Source organism: Nerophis lumbriciformis, linkage group LG38 (genome assembly GCF_033978685.3).
Source record: "Nerophis lumbriciformis linkage group LG38, RoL_Nlum_v2.1, whole genome shotgun sequence".
NCBI lineage: Eukaryota > Metazoa > Chordata > Actinopteri > Syngnathiformes > Syngnathidae > Nerophis > Nerophis lumbriciformis.
In genome coordinates this window covers 2,203,237-2,226,004 of record NC_084585.2, presented here as the reverse complement: position 1 = coordinate 2,226,004, position 22,768 = coordinate 2,203,237, and the positions used below count along the sequence as shown (strand labels likewise).

General features: G+C 39.5%; 1 protein-coding gene across 1 annotated transcript in view; it reads left to right on the top strand.

The window, feature by feature from the left end:
- The window catches only part of ube2r2 (ubiquitin-conjugating enzyme E2R 2), a 38,540-nt gene extending 37,804 nt beyond the window's left edge, over positions 1-736 (top strand). The window contains exon 6 of the mRNA XM_061932385.2: positions 301-736. Within this exon, the coding sequence (XP_061788369.1) occupies positions 301-586 (286 nt within the window). The 3' untranslated portion in view covers positions 587-736. The remainder of the gene's footprint in view (positions 1-300) is intronic.
- The last annotated feature ends 22,032 nt before the right edge of the window (positions 737-22,768 follow it).

Sequence of the window (22,768 nt, the reverse complement as noted above, 5' to 3'; positions counted from 1 at the left end):
ATTGGATCAGTCTCCTTTCTTTAACAGGCAAAAGCTTTATAACCTCATAATGCCTTGCATCGTCTATATTAGATATATAACAACGGGCGGGTGCGGTTCTGATCAAATGTTACATCGGGTGGATGGCGGATGGTTGACGACTTTCTGATGCGGTTGCGGTTTAAATAATTGCCTATCCGCGCATCTCTAGTATGGAGACACATAGTAAGCTGCTAACTTGTCAGCTGTGGGACAAAAAAAAAAAGAAAGAAAGAAAAGGTGTCAGTCAGGACCTAACACGACCTTTTGATTGGTCCGCAGGAAACAGGTGACGTCCACGGCGGCGGACGCCGAACGGGACGGCGTCAAAGTGCCGACCACATTGGCCGAGTACTGCGTCCAGACCAGGGTGCCGTCCCAGGACAGCAGCTCGGACCTGCTCTACGACGACCTTTACGACGACGACATGGAGGAGGACGAGGACGAGGACGACGAGAGCGACATGGAGTCCATAGGCGAGGCCGGAGGCGCCAGCACGGCGGAGGACGGCCAGACGTCCACCAGATGTTACGACAACCAGGACGACTCCGGCAACGAAGACTCGTGATGTTCTGGATATTTACTCTTTGCCAACTCCCCCTAAGCCCCGCCCACTCTCCGGTGTGCGTGTGTGTGCGTGTGTGTGTGTGCGCGTGTATACAGTGGGGTCAAAAGTCTACTGCCAAAAAAAAAAAACCAACCCTTTTCATCATTTATTAAACAAATAAGTCCAATAATGTTTCTCCCATACTTCACTTAAACTTTCCACCATTTGCCTTAATTCCAGCTTGCGCTCCACACACAAAAAAGATGGCAGCAGCCCGGAAGTGGTTTTGGTTTTGTTAGGTTTAGCAGGTGGGAAATGTTGTTTTCATCAACAGTCAATTATATTATTACACATTTGCAAAAGCATTTTTTTAACATTATTTTTAGTTTTTACAGAAAAAATCTGGCAACTTAATTGCCAGAATTTGACCATTTAGTGTTTTTTACAGCCTACTAAACTAAGTTGTCATCATTTTACCAGAACATTTACTGTTTCTTATAGCATTTTTGGGGAAATGCAAAAACTACCAGCACTTTTTAAGGACTACCATCAAATCTGCAACAGTTTTTTACGGGGAAAAACTGGCAATACAGATGGCAGAATTTTATCCCCCAAAAAATGGTTGAACGTTATTTTTCCATCTACAATAGTATGCTGTAAAACCACTGAATTTTACGGCAGAAAACTGATAACAAATGTTACAGTAAAATAGTGTTTTTACATAACATTACGTTCAGAAATCTCCAGCTCAATTGCTAGAATTTTTCTGTAAAATTGCAGTGTTTTTTTTAACAGTGTTTTTATTGAAAATGGAAAAAAAACATTACATTTTTTACGGTAAAATTCCGTCAACTGAGCTGGCAGTTATATACTGTAAAATATATGGTTGTTGTATTACTGTAAATGGAAGGTTCATCTGTTTTTTTAATGATTAAATTCTGGCAATTGAGTTGCCATTTTTTTATCGTAAAAAAGCTGTCGTACAATTTTTTTCCCACGCACAGTAAAATGCTGTAAAAAACACAATCAATTTCACAGTAAAATGATGGCAACTGATTTAAAGGGTTTTTAACGTAAAAAAAACCATTACAGTTTATTTCATTTACATATGTCGTAAAAAAACTCACTAAATTTTACAGTAAAAAAAACTGGCATCTAAGTTGCCAAAATCTCTCCGTAAAATTCTGTTTTACATAATATTACTGTAAATGGGAAAAAAACTAACAGTTTCTACTTACGTTAAAAAAAATCTCGAGCTTAATTGCCAGAATTTTTCTGTAAAATGACAGTGTTTTGAAAGCATTTTAACTGTAAATGGAAAAACTACAAAAACTACCAATTTTTTTTTTACGGGACAAATTCTGGCAACATGAGCTGTCAGTTTTATACTGTAAAATAAACAGTTGTGTGTACGTTGTATTAGGATACAAGTGTTTTTTAAAATAAAATTCTGGCAACTAAGCTGACATTTTTTTTACCCTAAAAACTTCTATACCACTTTTTCCATTAACAGTAAAATGCTGAAAATACCACCAATATTTGTACAGTAAAATGATGGAAACTGATTGGGTTTGGGTTTTTTCACATAAAAAAAAAAACAATGGTACCATTTATTCAATTTCCAGTAATATAGTGTAAAAAAAACACCAAAAATTACACAAACTGGCAGCTCAGTTGCTAGAATGTTACCGTAAAATACATTGTCATTTTTAGTGGACAATTGGATGCTTCACTTCCTTTGAAATCATAAATCAGATATTTAAAAAAAATTAAAACTTTTTTGATTGTATGATAATATATTTGCTACCCATCCATTTTCTACCGCTTGTCCCTTACCATTATTATTTACGTTTGTTTTTTAAATTGTGCAATTCCATGCAGAACACAATTGTTTTTCTGCCTAAAAGGAAATAACATTTATTAAGAAAATTACTATAAGGCACGTGACCGTCCTTTGAGAAAAAAAAACATAATTTTTTTCCCCCCCCATCAGCACCAACTTTCTCCCAGACAAGCCCCCGAAATAACATTTAGAAAATCAAGACTACATTTCCTGCAATTGTTATTTCACCTTTAGATTTATTCTCATCTACCAACCTTTTTGTCTTTTTGACACTCACATGTTCCATGTGATGTACCACATCATTTAAATTGTTTTTAGTAGAAAATGGACTAACATTATGATTGAAAAAGTCATGTCAAATGCTCCAACGTGCATGCAAAGAACTCAGAAAACATTTCCCATTTGGCAACTCTATCCTGTAGCCACGCCCCCTTGACTAATATACTTCCTGTGTTGTGACCTCTGTTTACATCCGTCACCTCCAAAATATACGCCACAACTACAAGTGTTGGGATTGTAATCATCCAAATATGATTAGCAGCAACGGCAACGTTGTAGCTGGGAGAGCCGACGCGGGCGACGACAAGTAAGCTAGCTAGATGGTTAGCTAACTAGCGACAACAAGTCAGCTAGCTAACTAGCGAGCTTGTTTCCCATCATCTCCCCGTCCTGCAACTCAGTGCAGCGTTTAGGCAAAAGGAAATATTTTTTCCCCAGAACGTATTTTTGAAAAATATTTCAACAAAAAACCGGGAAGTGATATTTTGAGGCGAAATGAATGTTGAAAAACATTTCCCATGCCTGTGCTTTACTTCCAGCTTTTGTGGGCCACGTAGAGAATAGGTTTGACACCTGTGCAATACAGTTTTGATTGGCGGTATCAGAGCGATACCATGTGCACGACCCTGGATCGACGTGTTATCACTGATGAACACTTTGGATCAGTACCAAGTTAGAACTCCCAAAGTCACGCCTTAGCATTTGATAAATGATGAAAACACTTTAGTTGTCTTCGGTGTGTCTGCTTCTACGTCTTCAAACGCCATCTTCCCCTCCCACTTTTTGTAAGCCCCGCCCCCCACACTCCCCCAAGCCTGCGTGGATTTTTGTTTCCCTGAACGATGACGAACGAACACGTCCGTTTCTACAAAACTTGTGTCAGCACAAAAGCTCCAGTGGTCCCGAGTTGAAGACCCCCACACCTCTCGCTGCCTCTTCAAGCTCAGGGCCTCTAAAGACTTACGCCAGAGAGGAGGGAAGGAACCTACACAAACTGATCGCCACCTCTTCTTCTCTCAGTTTTGTTTCACTGGTGTGTGTTGTTTTTTTAGAGGGCAAAGAGTGGCTTGAAAGTATTCGATCCCACCACCGGAATGTTTACAGTTGTGTTGCTTCACAAGAATCCTGGCACAGTACCGAGCTGATACCACATCCAGTCCACCAAGGGTTGCCTGTGTTCTATGTCAGGTTACATAGACAGGACAGGTTCAGGGTTTCAGTGCGGAGACTTCCATAGAGTTTGTTCGCTTGTTTGGATTGTGAGGACATTTCAAGTACCGGTAGTCTTCTGAAGCTGTGATCGGGTTTGTTCGGTTGTTTGGATTGTGAGGACATTTTAAGTACTGGTAGTCTTCTGAGGCTTTGATTGGGTTTGTTTGGCTATTTGGATTGTGAGGACATTTTAAGTACTGGTAGTCTTCTGAGGCTGTGATTGGGTTTGTTTGGTTGTTTGGATTGTGAGGACATTTCAAGTACCAGTAGTCTTCTAAAGGTGTGATCGTGTTTGTTCGGTTGTTTGCATTGTGAGGAAATTTTAAATACCGGTAGTCTTCTGAAGCTGTGATCGGGGTTGTTTGGATTGTGAGGACATGTCAAGTCTTCTAAGGCTGTGATTGGGTTTGTTTGTTTGTTTTGATTGTGAGGACATTTCAACTAACGGTAGTTTTCTAAGGCTGTGATTGGGTTTGTTCGGTTGTTTGGATTGTGAGGACATTTTAAGTACTGGTAGTCTTCTGAGGCTTTGATCGGGTTTGGTTGGTTGTTTGGATTGTGAGGACATTTTAAGTACTGGTAGTCTTCTGAGGCTTTCATTGGGTTTGTCCGGTTGTTTGGATTGTGAGGACATTTTAAGTACCGGTAGTCTTCTGAGGCTTTGATTGGGTTTGTTTGGTTGTTTGGATTGTGAGGACATTTTAAGTACTGGTAGTATTCTGAGGCTGTGTTTGGGTTTGTTCGGTTGTTTGGATTGCGAGGACATTTTAAATATCGGTAGTCTTCTGAGGCTGTGATTGGGTTTGTTCGGTTGTTTGCATTGTGAGGACATTTTAAGTACTGGTAGTCTTCTGAGGCTTTGATTGGGGTTGTTTGGATTGTGAGGACATTTTAACTAATGGTAGTTTTCTAAGGCTGTGATTGGGTTTGTTCGGTTGTTTGGATTGTGAGGACATTTTAAGTACTGGTAGTCTTCTGAGGCTGTGATTGGGTTTGTTCGGTTGTTTGGATTGTGAGGACAATATAAGTACCGGTAGTCTTCTAAGGCTGTGATTAGGTTTGTTTGGTTGTTTGGATTGTGAGGACATTTCAAGTACCAGTAGTCTTCTAAAGGTGTGATCGTGTTTGTTCGGTTGTTTGCATTGTGAGGACATTTTAAGTACCGGTAGTCTTCTGAGGCTTTGATTGGGTTTGTTTGGTTGTTTGGATTGTGAGGACATATCAAGTCTTCTGAGGCTGTGATTGGGTTTGTTTGGTTGTTTGGATTGTGAGGACATATCAAGTCTTCTGAGGCTGTGATCGTGTTTGTTCGGTTGTTTGCATTGTGAGGACATTTTAAGTACTGGTAGTCTTCTGAGGCTGTGATTGGGTTTGTTTGGTTGTTTGGATTGTGAGGACATTTCAAGTACCGGCACTCTTCTAAAGGCTGTGATTGGGTTTGTTCGGTTGTTTGGATTGTGAGGACATGTCAAGTCTTCTAAGGCTGTGATTGGGTTTGTTCAGTTGTTTGGATTGTGAGGACATTTCAAGTCCCGGTAGTCTTCTGAGGCTTTGATTGGGTTTGTTTGGTTGTTTGGATTGTGAGGACATTTTAAGTACCGGTTGTCTTCTAAAGCTGTGATCGTGTTTGTTCGGTTGTTTGCATTGTGAGGACATTTTAAATACTGGTAGTCTTCTGAGGCTGTGATTGGGTTTGTTTGGTTGTTTGGATTGTGAGGACATATCAAGTCTTCTGAGGCTGTGATTGGGTTTGTTTGGTTGTTTGGATTGTGAGGACATATCAAGTCTTCTGAGGCTGTGATTGGGTTTGTTTGGTTGTTTGGATTGTGAGGACATATCAAGTCTTCTGAGGCTGTGATCGTGTTTGTTCGGTTGTTTGCATTGTGAGGACATTTTAAATACTGGTAGTCTTCTGAGGTTGTGATTGGGTTGGTTTGGTTGTTTGGATTGTGAGGACATATCAAGTCTTCTAAAGCTGTGATTGGGTTTGTTCGGTTGTTTGGATTGTGAGGACATTTTTAGTAGCGGTAGTCTTCTGAGACTGTGATTGGGTTTGTTCGGTTGTTTGCATTGCGAGGACATTTTAGGTACCAGTAGTCTTCTAAAGCTGTGATCGTGTTTGTTCGGTTGTTTGGATTGTGAGGACATTTCAAGAACCGGCACTCTTCTAAAGGCTGTGATTGGGTTTGTTCGGTTGTTTGCATTGCGAGAACATTTTAAGTACCGGTAGTCTTCTGAGGCTGTGATCAGGTTTGTTCGGTTGTTTGGATTGTGAGGACAATTTAAGTACCGGCAGTCTTCTGAGGCCTTGATCGGGTTTGTTCAGTTGTTTGCATTGTGAGGACATTTCAAGTACCGGTAGTCTTCTGAGGCTTTCATTGGGTTTGTTTGGTTGTTTGGATTGCGAGGACATTTCAAGTCCCGGTAGTCTTCTACAGCTATGATTGAGTCACCTGGGCATGCCAAGGAAGTCAAAGTACACCCGAACCGTTTCATTTGAAAGCGGAGCAACAAGCTGAATAAACTCTTGACATGTTTTCATTTGAATTATGAAACCAAAAGAAGTTTTGTCCTTTGCGTTGGGAACTGACTGACACAGAATCAAAGCGGATCATGAACCCCAGTTGTTGGACTGGACTTGGTCTGGACTTTTTGTAGGAAAGACTGTTGAATGTGGATCTGTACCATCATCACTTGGGTAGAAACACGACTATGAGGATCAGACATGGCTATGGACTCCATCTAGTTCCAGTGACTTTAGGCAATAGTTCTTGACACATGCCAGTAATAAAGTCAACATCCTCCCAATTTCACAGAAATGTGTTTGACGGTCTTTGATGGATCCATCACCGCTGTCCTCCGACAATCTCCTTTTTGTTCTGAAGTCAAACATTTACTTGTCGGTTGTCTTCCGAGGGATGAAGACAACAAATTCGTTGGCGTTGTTTATGCTGAGAGTGCGATTTCATTTCCCCTGAGCCAACACCACACAATTCTCTGGAGGAAGTCACACGTTAAATGCTGTACCTTGTTTCTCCGTTATTTTCTCCACCTTTTTGTTTTGAAAATTCTACGGATACACAAAATGACTTTCATTAGATTTTGTTTTGCAAGACAGCTTTGAGTGAAGGCGGCAGGTGGTGGAAAAAGGTGTTTTTTTCCAGGAAGGGTGGAGAGGAGCAGTTGGTGTGGTCACGTTTGGAACTCATCAATAAAGCAGTATGCTAATGAACCAGATGGAAATACAACAATTATTTCATGGAATCAGGAGAAAAATGCTTTGGTTTGTTAAGAATATACAAACTCCATTTCCATATGAGTTGAGAAATTGTGTTAGATGTAAATATAAACGGAATACAATGATTTGCAAATCATTTTCAAGCCATATTCAGTTGAATATGCTACAAAGACAACATATTTGATGTTCAAACTCATAAACATTTTGCAAATAATCATTAACTTTAGAATTTGATGGCAGCAACACGTGACAAAGAAGTTGGGAAAGGTGTCAATAAATACTGATAAAGTTGAGGAATGCTCATCAAACACTTATTTGGAACATCCCACAGGTGTGCAGGCTAATTGGGAACAGGTGGGTGCCATGATTGGCTATAAAAACAGCTTCCCAAAAAATGCTCAGTCTTTCACAAGAAAGGATGGGGCGAGGGTCACCACTTTGTTCACAACTGCGTGAGCAAATAGTCAAACAGTTTAAGAACAACGTTTCTCAAAGTGCAATTGCAAGAAATGTAGGGATTTCACCATCTACGCTCCATAATATCATCAAAAGGTTCAGAGAATCTGGAGAAATCACTCCACGTAAGCGGCATGGCCGGAAACCAACATTGAATGACCGTGACCTTCCATCCCTCAGACGGCACTGTATCAAAAAGCGACATCAATCTCTAAAGGATATCACCACATGGGCTCAGGAACACTTCAGAAAACCACTGTCACTAAATACAGTTAGTCGCTACATCTGTAAGTGCAAGTTAAAGCTCTACTATGCAAAGCCAAAGCCATTTATCAACAACACCCAGAAACGCCACTGGCTTCTCTGGGCCCGAGATCCTCTAAGATGGACTCATGCAAAGTGGAAAAGTGTTTTGTGGTCTGACGAGTCCACATTTCAAATTGTTTTTGGAAATATCCAACATCGTGTCATCCGGACCAAAGGGGAAGCGAACCATCCAGACTGTTATCCACGCAAAGTTCAAAAGGCAGCATGTGTGATGGTATGGGGGTGCATTAGTGCCCAAGACATGGGTAACTTACACATCTGTGAAGGCACCATTAATGCTGAAAGGTACATACAGCTTTTGGAACAACATATGCTGCCATCTAAGCGCCGTCTTTTTCATGGACGCCCCTGCTTATTTCAGCAAGACAATGCCAAGCCACATTCAGCACGTGTTACATCATCGTGGCTTCGTAAAAAAAAAAAGAGTGCGGGTACTTTCCATGGACCGCCTGCAGTCCAGACCTGTCTCCCATCGAAAATGTGTGGCGCATTATGAAGCGTAAAATACGACAGCAGAGACCCCGGACTGTTGAACGACTGAAGCTCTACATAAAACAAGAATGGGAAAGAATTCCACTTTCAAAGCTTCAACAATTAGTTTCCTCAGTTCCCAATCGTTTATTGAGTGTTGTTAAAAGAAAAGGTGATGTAACACAGTGGTGAACATGCCCTTTCCCAACTACTTTGTCACGTGTTGCAGCCATGAAATTCTAAGTTAATTATTGTTTGCAAAAAAAAATAAAGTTGATGAGTTTGAACATCAAATATGTTGTCTTTGTAGCATATTCAACTGAATATGGCTTGAAAATGATTTGCAAATCATTGTATTCCGTTTATATTTACATCTAACACAATTTCCCAACTCATATGGAAACGGGGTTTGTACAATTGAGTGGCTGAATGTTGGTTAATTGTTTGGTTTTCTCTTCAAGTATGCTGGTTTTTACACAAAAACATCTCATTCACCCCGAGTGAGAAATGTTAAACAATAACTAGTTCTGTCAAATTATTTTCTTTTAAATCTGATGATCTCACTTTTTCTGATTAACCATTAATTATTTACACTTTTGAATTTGGATTCACAAGATTAATTACAGATTACTTGCTTGCATAATTTGAACCACTTTAAAAAAAGAGGCCAGTGTTTGCAGAGAAATGGTCAGAATGTCGACCACAAACTTCAAGTGTGTTACTTGAATGCACTACAGTTATTTGCTCATCATTGGTAACAGTTTTTATCTAAAAAGGTATGTCGGGGTACAGTAGTTTTTACTGTAAAGAACTGGCACCAGAGTCGCCAGAATTGTATTGTAAAATTTACTGTAAATAAAAATAGTTTTTTACGATAAAATTCTGGCAAAGGATCTGCCAGTTTTTACAGTAAAAAAAATACTGTTTTCCATTTCCAATATACTGTAAAAACAACTTTATGACGTAAAACCGGCAGCTCAGCTGACAGAATTTTTCCATAAAAATCTGGTACAGTTTTTCCATTTTATAGTAAAGTCATGTAAAAGTCTTTGTAAATTCTACAATTCTGGCAACTCAGCTGGAAGTTTTTTTAAGATAAAAAAACAGTAGTACGGTTTTTCCATTTCCATTTATTTGCTCAAAACTTGGTAAGTTGTATCTAAAGTCATGTCGGGGTACTAAAGTTGTTTTTTACTGTAAAAAAACTGGCAACTGAGTCGGCAGAATTTTATCGTAAAAATGACAGTATAGATCAGGGGTGCTCATTACGTCGATCGCGATCTACCGGTCGATGTCGGAGGGTGTGTCAGTCGATCACCAGCCAGGCATTAAAAAAATAGTCCTAAAAATGAGCGATCATAAATCTTCACTATGACGTCACTTTGGTCACTTGATTGACATTCACGGCACCCGAGGGTCTTCTGAGATGACGCTGGCTGCTGCCAGATCGTTAAAATTACCGACAGGAAGGCGAGAAACACTTTATTTCAACAGACTCTGGCGCCGTGCCTGTCGTCAAAACTCCAAAGACCGACTGCACAGTTGCACAATAAAAGCTCTGCTTCATCCTGCCTGCGCTACCAAAATAAGAGTCTCAGGAAGCTTGCGTGCACAAGCTAGCAAGCTACGGAGTTTGCCGCCAATGTATTTCTTGTAAAGTGTATACAAAGGAGTACGGAAGCTGGACAAATAAGATGGCAAAAACCAACCACTTTCATGTGGTATTGGACAGAAAGGAGGCCTTTTTTTCTCCTCCATTCGAAAATACGGACGTTTTTAGCACTACTGTCTGATTCCAATCAATGCAAGTCATCACAATCAGGTAATACACCAACTTATATTCTTGTCTTCATGAAAGAAAGGAATCTATATGTGTTAAACATGCCTGTATAATCTTTAAACACCTTTAACTTATTAACAATATTAACTATATGTGTTAATCATGCTTGTATTATCTTTAAACACCTTTAACTTGTTAACAATATTAACTACCGGTATATGTGTTAAACATGCTTGTATTATCTTTAAACACTTTAACTTATTAACAATATTAACTATATGTGTTAAACATGCTTGTATTATCTTTAAACACCTTTAACTTGTTAACAATATTAACTATATGTGTTAAACATGCTTGTATTATCTTTAACCACCTTTAAGTTGTTAACAATATTAACTATTTTTGTTAAACATGCTTGTATTATCTTTAACCACCTTTAAGTTAACAATATTAACTATTTGTGTTAAACATGCTTGTATTATTTTTAACCACCTTTAACTTGTTAACAATATTAACTATATGTATTAAACATGCTTGCATTATCTTTAAACACCTTTAACTTGTTAACAATATTAACTATATGTATTAAACATACTTGTATTATCATTAAACACCTTTAATGTATTAACAATATTAACTATATGTGTTAATCATGCTTGTATTATCTTTAAACACCTTTAACTTGTTAACAATATTAACTATATGTGTTAAACATGCTTGTATTATCTTTAACCACCTTTAACTTGTTAACAATATTAACTATATGTGTTAAACATGCTTGTATTATCTTTAACCACCTTTAAGTTGTTAATAATATTAACTATTTGTGTTAAACATGCTTGTATTATTTTTAACCACCTTTAAGTTGTTAACAATATTAACTATTTGTGTTAAACATGCTTGTATTATCTTTAAACACCTTTAACTTGTTAACAATATTAACTATATGTATTAAACATGCTTGTATTATCATTAAACACCTTTAATGTATTAACAATATTAACTATATGTGTTAAACATGCTTGTATTATCATTAAACACCTTTAACTTGTTAACAAAAACATATATTTCATAAATAAGTAAATATAAATGATATATATGAATGAGGTAGATCCCCACGACTTGATCAATTGAAAAGTAGCTCGCCTGCAGAAAAAGTGTGAGCACCCCTGGTATAGATGAATACAGTTCTTGCAATACAATTCTGGCAACTGATTTGACAGTTTTTGACAGTAAATAAAACCCGTGTTTTCCATTTACAGTAAAATACTGTAAGAACAAAAATTGGCAGCTCAGTTGCCAGAATACTACCGCAAAAAAACAGTCGCAAAGTTTTTCCATCTATTGTACAATCCTGTACTTTTCATTTGATTAATCACTCGTTATTACTCCCTTGCATAATTTAAACCACCTTTAAAAAAGAGGCCAGTGTTTGCACAGAAATGGTCAGAATGTCAACCAGCAACTTTTTCAAGTGTGTTACTTGAATGCACTACAGTTATTTGCTCATCATTGGTAACGGTTTTATCTAAAGTCATGTCGGAGTACGGTAGGTTTTTGTTTTATAATGAAGAACTGGCACCAGAGTCGCCAGAATTGTATTGTAAAATTGACTGACATTACTGTAAATGGAAATAAATTCTGGCAACTGATCTGCCATTTTTTTTTACAGTAAAAATACGTGTTTTCCATTTAAAATATACTGTAAAAACAACAACCATAGATTTTCTGGTAAAACAAAATCAAAAACCAGCAGCTCAGTTGCCAGAATTTGACCATAAAAAAAACTGGTACAGTTTCTCCATTAACAGTAAAATCCTGTAAAAACGTCTGTAAATTTTACAGTAAAATTCTGGTAACTGAGCTGAAAGTTTTTTAGGGTAAAGAAAACAGTAGTACGGTTTCTACAATTCCATTTCTTTGCTCCAAACTGTTTTAACTATCCGGGGTACAGTAGTTTTTTTTTTTATTGTAAAGAACTGGCACCGGAGTTGCCAGAATTGTATTGTAAAATTGACTGATGTTACTGTAAAGAAATGGTCGCCAGAATGTTATTGTAAAATTTACTGGGTTTTTACAGTTTTAATGAAAAAAGTTTTCACGATAAAATTCCGGCAACTGATCTGCCAGCTTTTTACAGTAAAAAAAAAAAAAAGTTGAGTTTCCTTTGACAGTAATAGACCGTAAAAACAACAACCCTAAATTTGGGCCGCTCAGTTGCGAGAATTGTACCGTAAAAAACAGCAGTACAGTTTTTCCATCTATAGTAAAACCCTGTACATTTTACAGTAAAATTCTGTCAATTTAGCTGGAATGTTTCAAAGTAAGAAAAAAAAAAAAAGTAATGTTTTTTTCCAATTTCTATTGATTTGCTCCAAACTTGTAAGAGTTTTATCTAAAGTCATGTGGAGGTACAGTAGAGGAAAAGCAGGTACCTGCAGCTGAAGCAAGCATTCAACAAATATAGTTGAATATTTTTATTGATCTTTCGAGGAACTCTGAAAAAACTTTGATCCTTTTTGCGTTTTCAATGGTTCCAAAAGCCTAGAACAACGTGAGTCTAGTCTCAGGGCGTTCAACCATCACAACTGGACTGTTTGGTTGGTCTTAGGAGACGTTTCACCCTTCATCTGACTAGACTTCATCAGTTTATGATCATAGACTTAGATTGGTCACATCTAGTCTTAGACTTAGATCTAGTCTTAGACTTAGATCGGTCAGGTCTAGTCTGAGACTTAGATTGGTCAGATCTAGTCTTAGACTTAGATTGGTCAGGTCTACTCTGAGACTTAGATTGGTCAGATCTAGTCTGAGACTTAGATTGGTCAGGTCTAGTCTGAGACTTAGATTGGTCAGATCTAGTCTAGCGGCTGGTGCCAATACCTCAGTAGGGTTCATCAGCTCATGCTCATAAACTTAGATTGGTCAGATCTAGTCTAGCGGCTGGTGCCAATACCTCAGTAGGGTTCATCAGCTCATGCTCATAGACTTAGATTGGTCAGATCTAGTCTTAGACTTAGATTGGTCAGGTCTACTCTGAGACTTAGATTGGTCAGATATAGTCTTAGACTTAGATTGGTCAGATCTAGTCTAGCGGCTGGTGCCAATACCTCAGTAGGGTTCATCAGCTCATGCTCATAGACTTAGATTGGTCAGATCTAGTCTGAGACTTAAATTGGTCAGATCTAGTCTAGCGGCTGGTGCCAATACCTCAGTAGGGTTAATCAGCTCATGCTCATAGACTTACATTGGTCAGATCTAGTCTAGCGGCTGGTGCCAATACCTCAGTAGGGTTCATCAGCTCATGCTCATAGACTTAGATTGGTCAGATCTAGTCTTAGACTTAGATTGGTCAGGTCTACTCTGAGACTTAGATTGGTTAGATATAGTCTTAGACTTAGATTGGTCAGATCTAGTCTAGCGGCTGGTGCCAATACCTCAGTAGGGTTCATCAGCTCATGCTCATAGACTTAGATTGGTCAGATCTAGTCTGAGACTTAGATTGGTCAGATCTAGTCTAGCGGCTGGTGCCAATACCTCAGTAGGGTTAATCAGCTCATGCTCATAGACTTAGATTGGTCAGATCTAGTCTAGCGGCTGGTGCCAATACCTCAGTAGGGTTCATCAGCTCATGCTCATAGACTTAGATTGGTCAGGTCTACTCTGAGACTTAGATTGGTCAGATCTAGTCTGAGACTTAGATTGGTCAGATCTAGTCTAGCGGCTGGTGCCAATACCTCAGTAGGGTTCATCAGCTCATGCTCATAGACTTAGATTGGTCAGATATAGTCTTAGACTTAGATTGGTCAGGTCGTCTTGCGGCTGGTGCCAATACCTCAGTAGGCTTCATCAGTTTATGCTCATAGACTTAGAATAATCAGATCTAGTTTTAGACTTAGATTGGTCAGGTCTAGTCCAGTGGCTGGTGCCAATACCTCAGTAGGCTCCATCAGTTTATGCTCATAGACTTAGATTGGTCAGATATAGTCTTAGACTTAGTTTGGTCAGGTCTAGTCTAGCGGCTGGTGCCAATACCTCAGTAGGCTCCATCAGTTCATGCTCATAGACCAATGAAACCAAACAGTCCAGTTTCTACCGACTGAATGCCCTGAGGTTACAATGACCTGGTAGAATGAGAACATTCATAGGCAGTGCCAGCCTAGCGCATTTTTCCCAGATCTCTCGCTGGCCCACCACTTCAAGCCTCGCATATTTAATGAGCCGAACGTGACCTCAGGTGAATAGAACCTATTGCGACCACACCTTCCACAGGGCTCATTGGGGAAACTACACATCTAAAAGGTAGAACCTCTGGGTGAACTGGTATGGTTCCAATGACCTGGATGATCTCCAGACATATCCAACATGTCTTTATTCCTCGCGAGTGTGAACTGAGACATGGTCATTCGTGCCTTCGCAGAGAACTTTTGGGTGAACTGGTATGATTCCCATGACCTGGATGACTGAGAATCTCCAGACATGTGGAACATTCATGTCTTTATTCCTCGCCAGTGTGAACTGAGACACGGTTATTCGTGCCTTCGCAGAGGAAAGTTGGATTTCAAGTACTCCGTTAAAGCCAGACGCACAGTCTGACCGTCTGCACAGTCGGCTGCGTGGTACGAAGGCATCCCAGGCTGGGGCAGCTCGTGTTCCAAAACTGCCGCTTCGTCTATCCAAGCCGGGTTGATGGTTTCGTTTTCGCTTTCGCAAAAATTGTGCAAGGCGCAACAGGTGGCCACCACGTGGGGCGTGAACGTGTAGTGAAAGTCGCTTCTTTGGAGCAAGACTTTCCAGCGGGATTTGAGTCTGCCGAAGGCGATCTCCACGGTTGTCCTGGCAGAACTTAGGTAAGCGTTAAAGGACTCCTGTTCCGGAGTCATATTTGGGGAACGGATGTAGCCCTTGATGAGCCAGTCCAAAAGAGGGTAGGCAGGATCACCCAGGAGGAAAAGGTTGACGGGAGTTTTGCTGATCTCTCGAGGTTCCTAAAAACAGAAAATTATGTGTTATACAGAGTCCAGGGTTTGGTTTTTTTCATGATCCATCAAGTGTAAAAAAAAAAAAACGGATATGGAAAAATATTAGATCTGCAACGATCAATCAATTAGAAAAAAAGTATGTTGTTTCGAATAATTGTTTAATAAGTGGACCTATTAAAACTAAAACTAAAGAAAATCCAGAGTTCCCAGAACTTTAAAGGGGAACATTATCACCAGACCTATGTACCGTATTTTCCGCACCATAAGGCGCCCTGGGTTATAAGCCGCGCCTTCAATGAACGGCATATTTCAAAACTTTGTCCACCTATAAGCCGCCCCGTGTTATAAGCCGCATCTAACTGCGCTTAAGGAATGTCAAAAAAACAGTCAGATAGGTCAGTCAAACTTTAATAATATATTAAAAACCAGCGTGATGTGGGCGCGCATGGAGTCGTATATCAACACGGACGGAGCTGCGTGAAAAAAGCCACCCGGCCTCTTCGCGTAAACTTACCTTAACCACTCGCTCATCTTTTCTTCATCCATCCATCCCTTCGAGTTAGCTTTTATGATGACGCCGGCTGGAAAGGTCTCTTTTGGCAAGGTCTTCCTTTTGAATATCACCATGGGTGGAAGTTTCTGGCCATTAGCATGGCAAGCTAGAACCACAGTGAAGGATGACTTCTCATTCCCTGTGGTGCGAATATTCACCGTACGTGCTCCCGTTGTATCCACAGTGCGGTTCACAGGAATATCAAAAGTCAGTGGAACCTCGTCCATGTTGATAATGTTCTCTGGCCGGATCTTTTTTTCAGCTATCTTGTTTTTACAATATGCACGGAAAGTAGCCAGCTTTTCTTGAAAGTCTTTAGGCAGTTGCTGTGAAATAGTAGTCCGTGTGCGGATGGAGAGATTGCGTCTTTTCATGAACCGGAAACCTGTCGCTTAGTAGGAGCCATTTTGTGGTCTTTACAGATGTAAACACACAAAGGAAATGAAACGTAATATCCGCGCGCTTCTTCTTCTTCTACGCGGGCGGGTGGTTGCTTACAGTAGAAGAAGAAGCGCTTCCTGTTCTATGGGGGCGGGTGCTTACCTTGGCGGTTGCTTGCGTAGAAGAAGAAGCACTTCCTCTTCTACGGGGAAAAAAGATGGCGGCTGTTTACCGTAGTTGCGAGACCGAAACTTTATGAAAATGAATCTTAATATTAATCCATATATAAAGCGCACCGGGTTATAAGCCGCACTGTCAGCTTTTGAGTAAATTTGTGGTTTTTAGGTGCGGCTAATAGTGCGTAAAATACGGTAATGGCCAAAAGTTTGGACACACCTCCTCATTTCAATGTTTTCTTTATTTTCATGACTATTTACATTGTAGATTGTCACATCAAAACTATGACACCTGTGAAGTGAAAACCATTTCAGGTGACTGCCTCTTGAAGCTCATGGAGAGAATGCCAAGAGTGTGCAAAGCAGTAATCAGAGCAAAGGGTGGCTATTTTGAAGAAAGTAGAATATAAAACATGTTTTCAGTTATTTCACACTTTTTTTGTTAAGTACATAAAAGAAAAGTCGAAGTATGCGGGGGCCGTTTTTGACATTTTTTCATTGAATAAACCCTAAAAACAGATATTGTGTCACATTTGTATTATAGGTGACGTTTTGGACCAGTTGTTCCTCCCAGGGAATTCAAGTCACAATTCGCTCCCAAGCTCTTTACGACACTTAAAGCTGAGTTGAAAAACCACCAGAGACAGAATAGGTATTTTGTTGTATATTTTCAAAGCTTTGCCAATATACATTTTGAGACCAGTCTAACCCTAGAACATTCTATTGCGCCTCCCAAAATGGTCTGTCTTCCCAACGCCAAAAAACCCTCTTTCCTTCCCCCTCCCTAGCCATAATACAAGCACAACGTCTCCCTAGTCATAATACATTCCAAAGAACTCAAGGTTAACACACACAGTTTACTTGCTGACAGAGCATCAAGAGAAGAAATGGAAAACACGAGCTGTTTTCAAATATGACTAAGAAATGAAAGAAGTACAACTTAAATTCGGATATATGTAAATATCTGCCTCCGACAGTTATTAGTTGGAACATTTGAGGTTTTTTTTTTATTACATACCGATTATTTTTTGCTCTTTTCCCCCCATGCAAGAATAGAATAAAAATAAGACTAACTGCATAAAAGTGTGTTAAAAAAATCTTCCTGTACAAAAATATTAATGTTAGGTTACATATTTAACAGTGTTTATTACGATTGTTGTAATTGTCCTGTTAATTTATTTTAGTATTATTTAAATGAACCACACTTTGTTTATATTTTAAATACAGTACAGGCCAAAAGTTTGGACACACCTTCTCATTTCAATGTGTTTTCTTCATTTTCATGACTGTTTACATTGTAGATTGTCACATCAAAACTATGACACCTGTGAAGTGAAAACCATTTCAGGTGACTGCCTCTTGAAGCTCATGGAGAGAATGCCAAGAGTGTGCAAAGCAGTAATCAGAGCAAAGGGTGGCTATTTTGAAGAAACTAGAATATAAAACATGTTTTCAGTTATTTCACACTTTTTTTGTTAAGTACATAAAAGAAAAGTCGAAGTATGCGGGGGCCGTTTTTGACATTTTTTCATTGAATAAACCCTAAAAACAGATATTGTGTCACATTTGTATTATAGGTGACGTTTTGGACCAGTTGTTCCTCCCAGGGAATTCAAGTCACAATTCGCTCCCAAGCTCTTTACGACACTTAAAGCTGAGTTGAAAAACCACCAGAGACAGAATAGGTATTTTGTTGTATATTTTCAAAGCTTTGCCAATATACATTTTGAGACCAGTCTAACCCTAGAACATTCTATTGCGCCTCCCAAAATGGTCTGTCTTCCCAACGCCAAAAACCCCCTCTTTCCTTCCCCCTCCCTAGCCATAATACAAGCACAACGTCTCCCTAGTCATAATACATTCCAAAGAACTCAAGGTTAACACACACAGTTTACTTGCTGACAGAGCATCAAGAGAAGAAATGGAAAACACGAGCTGTTTTCAAATATGACTAAGAAATGAAAGAAGTACAACTTAAATTCGGATATATGTAAATATCTGCCTCCGACAGTTATTAGTTGGAACATTTGAGGTTTTTTTTTATTACATACCGATTATTTTTTGCTCTTTTTCCCCCATGCAAGAATAGAATAAAAATAAGACTGTAACTGCATAAAAGTGTGTTAAAAAATCTTCCTGTACAAAAATATTAATGTTAGGTTACATATTTAACAGTGTTTATTACGATTGTTGTAATTGTTCCTGTTAATTTATGTTAGTATTATTTAAATGAACCACACTTTGTTTATATATTTTTTTTTACAGTACAGGCCAAAAGTTTGGACACACCTCCTCATTTCAATGTGTTTTCTTTATTTTCATGACTGTTTACATTGTAGATTGTCACATCAAAACTATGACACCTGTGAAGTGAAAACCATTTCAGGTGACTGCCTCTTGAAGCTCATGGAGAGAATGCCAAGAGTGTGCAAAGCAGTAATCAGAGCAAAGGGTGGCTATTTTGAAGAAAGTAGAATATAAAACATGTTATTTCACCTTTTTTTTGTTAAGTACATAACTCCACATGTGTTCATTCATAGTTTTGATGTGACAATCTACAATGTAAATAGTCATGGAAATAAAGAAAACACATTGAATGAGGAGGTGTGTCCAAACGTTTGGCCTGTACTGTATATGATCCATGCAAGATTTTGCACGATTAATCTCACGAGTTAATGCAATAAATCCAATATCAACACCTGTTGACTAACCTTTGGTAACTGATGTGCCAGTGCAAATAACGCTGATTGTTTGAGGACCTTTGCGTCATGTGCGCCTCCTGGCATCTTGCAGTTGATGTTCCAAAACCTGCAAGTAACGATACACGCAAAATAGTACCGTTAATTTTGCACAGATATTTGCAATGAAGAAAAGAATAAGATATAGACATAAAACACAGTATGAAACTGTGGTCATCCTGTGAGTGCCAGCTTGCACCAAAGTCCACAAACGGAATGATTTGGAGTGCATCACTGCTGGCCTGATGAGTAACACCAGCCAACAATGCTACAATAATATCCAAACAGCTGACATGTATCCATGAAAATATGGAAAAAGCAGCAGATGGTGTGTTTGACGGAGAAATCCATTCCCCAAGGTAAATGCTGTACATAATTAATACATTACTTCATCAAACTCAAGAAGTTGCTAGTACTACATTGTAGAGTTGTATGGTATACCGGTACTAGTATATAATATGTGTATACTAATGAATCATATTCGGTACTATACCGCCTCTAAAAAGTACCGGTCCCCCACGTCATGACATTGCTGGTTTTAGGAGCAGAAGAGCATGTTCGGCAGTGCACACACACACACACACACACACACACACACACACACACACACACACACACACACACACACGGAGTACTTACAAGCAGACACAGTGTGTAGACAGAAAAGGAAGAATGGACGCATTTTGGTGTAAAAAGTCAAGATAAAGGTGAAGTTATAACACTGAAACACCTTCAGGAAGAGCTGCTTTAAGACATGGCTAGCTAGCTAGCAGCTAACAGCCATCCACAGTGTTTTAGCTACTTCTAAATCACTAATCCTGGCCTCCATGGTGACAAATAAAGTAAGTTTCTTACAAGTAGCATTATCACTGGAGGACGAGGAATAGCTAAACATGCTTCACTACACACCGTAGGAGGATACAATAGCTCACCGCCGTCACAATGTAAACAAACGCCATGGGTGGCTCTACACCTGACATCCACTGTAATGATACCAAGTAGAGGAGCGTATCTAGTCGATACTACTATGATTACATCGATATTTTTTAGCATCACTAAATCTTTACTAAATATAAATATAAAATTTATATTATCTTTATAAAGTCCGTAAATACGTCCCTGGACACATGAGGACTTTGAATATGACCAATGTATGATCCTGTAACTACTTGGTATCAGTTCGATACCTAAATGTGTGGTATCATCCAAAACTAATGTCAAGTATCAAAGAAGAGAAGAATAAGTGATTATTACATTTTAACAGAAGTGTAGATAGAACATGTTGAAACAGAAAATAAGCAGATATTAACAGTAAATGAACAAGTAGATTAATAATCCATTTTTACAGTTTGTCCCTCAAATGGGAGCCATTACCTCCCTGCTTGGCACTCAGTATCAAGGGTTGGAATTGGGGGTTAAATCACCAAAAATGATTTTCCGGGCGCTGCTGCTCACTGCTCCCCTCACCTCCCAGGGCGTGATCAAGGGTGGGTCAAATGCAGAGAATAATTTCACCACACCTAGTGTGTGTGTGTGTGTGTGTGTGTGTGACTATCATTGGTACTTTAACTTAATAATGTGTATAAATGACACAATATGTTACTGCAGACTAATTAGGAGTCTTTGTTTGTTTACTTACTACTAAAAGACAAGTTGTCTAGTATGTTCAACATTTTATTTAAGGACTTAACTGCAAGATTTTTTGTTAAAATAAAGCCAACAATTACATTTTTTGTGGTCTCCTTTAATTAGAAAAGTATCGAAAAGTTGGTACCGGTACCAAAATATTGGTATCGGGACAACACTAGTACATTGTATTGTTTTTCTTTTTAAAATGTTAAGATACGTGTTAGAACGATGGTGTTTTGGTGGGGTGAGGGGGTCCCCTCCAAGGTTTCTCATTGTATCCCATTGGCTTGAGTTTTTCCTTGCCCTGATGTGGGATCTGATTGATTGATTGAAACTTTTATTAGTATATTGCACAGTACAGTACATATTCCGTACAATTGACCACTAAATGGTAACACCCCAAAAAGTTTTTCAACTTGTTAATCAATTCATGGTAAAGCCCAGGATCCTGAGCCCAGGATGACATTGTGGCTTGTGCAGCCCTTTGAGACACTTGAGATTCAAGGCTATATAAATAAACTTTGATTGATTGATTGATAGAGCTACGTCACCGACCCAATTAAGCTCGTAAGTTGAGGTACTACTGTACAAGTGTGACTTACCGATACGTATCGTCCACCACGTAAGTTGAGGTACTACCGTACACGTGTGACTTACCGATACGTATCATCCACCACGTAAGTTGAGGTACTACCGTACATGTGTGACTTACCGATACGTATCGTCCACCACGTAAGTTGAGGTACTACTGTACATGTGTGACTTACCGATACGTATAATCCACCGCGTAAGTTGAGGTACTACTGTACATGTGTGACTTACCGATACGTATCGTCCACCGCGTAAGTTGAGGTATTACTGCACATGTGTGACTTACCGATACGTATCGTCCACCACGTAAGTTGAGGTACTACCGTACATGTGTGACTTACCGATACGTATCGTCCACCACGTAAGTTGAGGTACTACTGTACACGTGTGACTTACCGATATGTATCGTCCACCACGTAAGTTGAGGTACTACCGTACACGTGTGACTTACCGATATGTATCGTCCACAACGTAAGTTGAGGTACACCGTATACGTGTGATACCGATACGTATCGTCCACCACGTAAGTTGAGGTACTACCGTACATGTGTGACTCACCGATACATATCGTCCACAACGTAAGTTGAGGTACTACCGTATACGTGTGATACCGATACGTATCGTCCACCACGTAAGTTGAGGTACTACCGTACACGTATGACTTACCGATACGTATCGTCCACCACGTAAGTTGAAGTACTACCGTAAACGTGTGACTTACCGATACGTATCGTCCACCGCGTAAGTTGAGGTACTACCGTACAAGTGTGACTTACCGATACGTATTGTCCACCACGTAAGTTGAGGTACTACTGTACATGTGTGACTTACCGATACGTATCGCCCACCACGTAAGTTGAAGTACTACCGTACATGTGTGACTTACCGATAAGTATCGTCCACTACGTAAGTTGAAGTACTACCGTACACGTGTGACTTACCGATACGTATCGTCCACCACGTAAGTTGAGGTACTACCGTACATGTGTGACTTACCGATACGTATCGTCCACCACGTAAGTTGAGGTACTACCGTACACGTGTGACTTACCGATACGTAACGTCAACCTCGTAAGTTGAGGTACTACCGTACATGTGTGACTTACCGATACGTATCGTCCACCGCGTAAGTTGAGGTACTACCGTACACGTGTGACTTACCGATACGTATCGTCCACCACGTAAGTTAAGGTACTACCGTACACGTGTGACTTACCGATACGTATCGTCCACCGCGTAAGTTGAGGTACTACCGTACACGTGTGACTTACCGATACGTATCGTCCACCGCGTAAGTTGAGGTACTACCGTACACGTGTGACTTACCGATACGTATCGTCCACCACGTAAGTTGAGGTACTACTGTACATGTGTGACTTACCGATTCGTATCGTCCACCACGTAAGTTGAGGTACTACTGTACAAGTGTGACTTACCGATACGTATCATCCACCACGTAAGTTGAGGTACTACCGTACATGTGTGACTTACCGATACGTATCGTCCACCACGTAGGTTGAGGTACTACCGTACATGTGTGACTTACC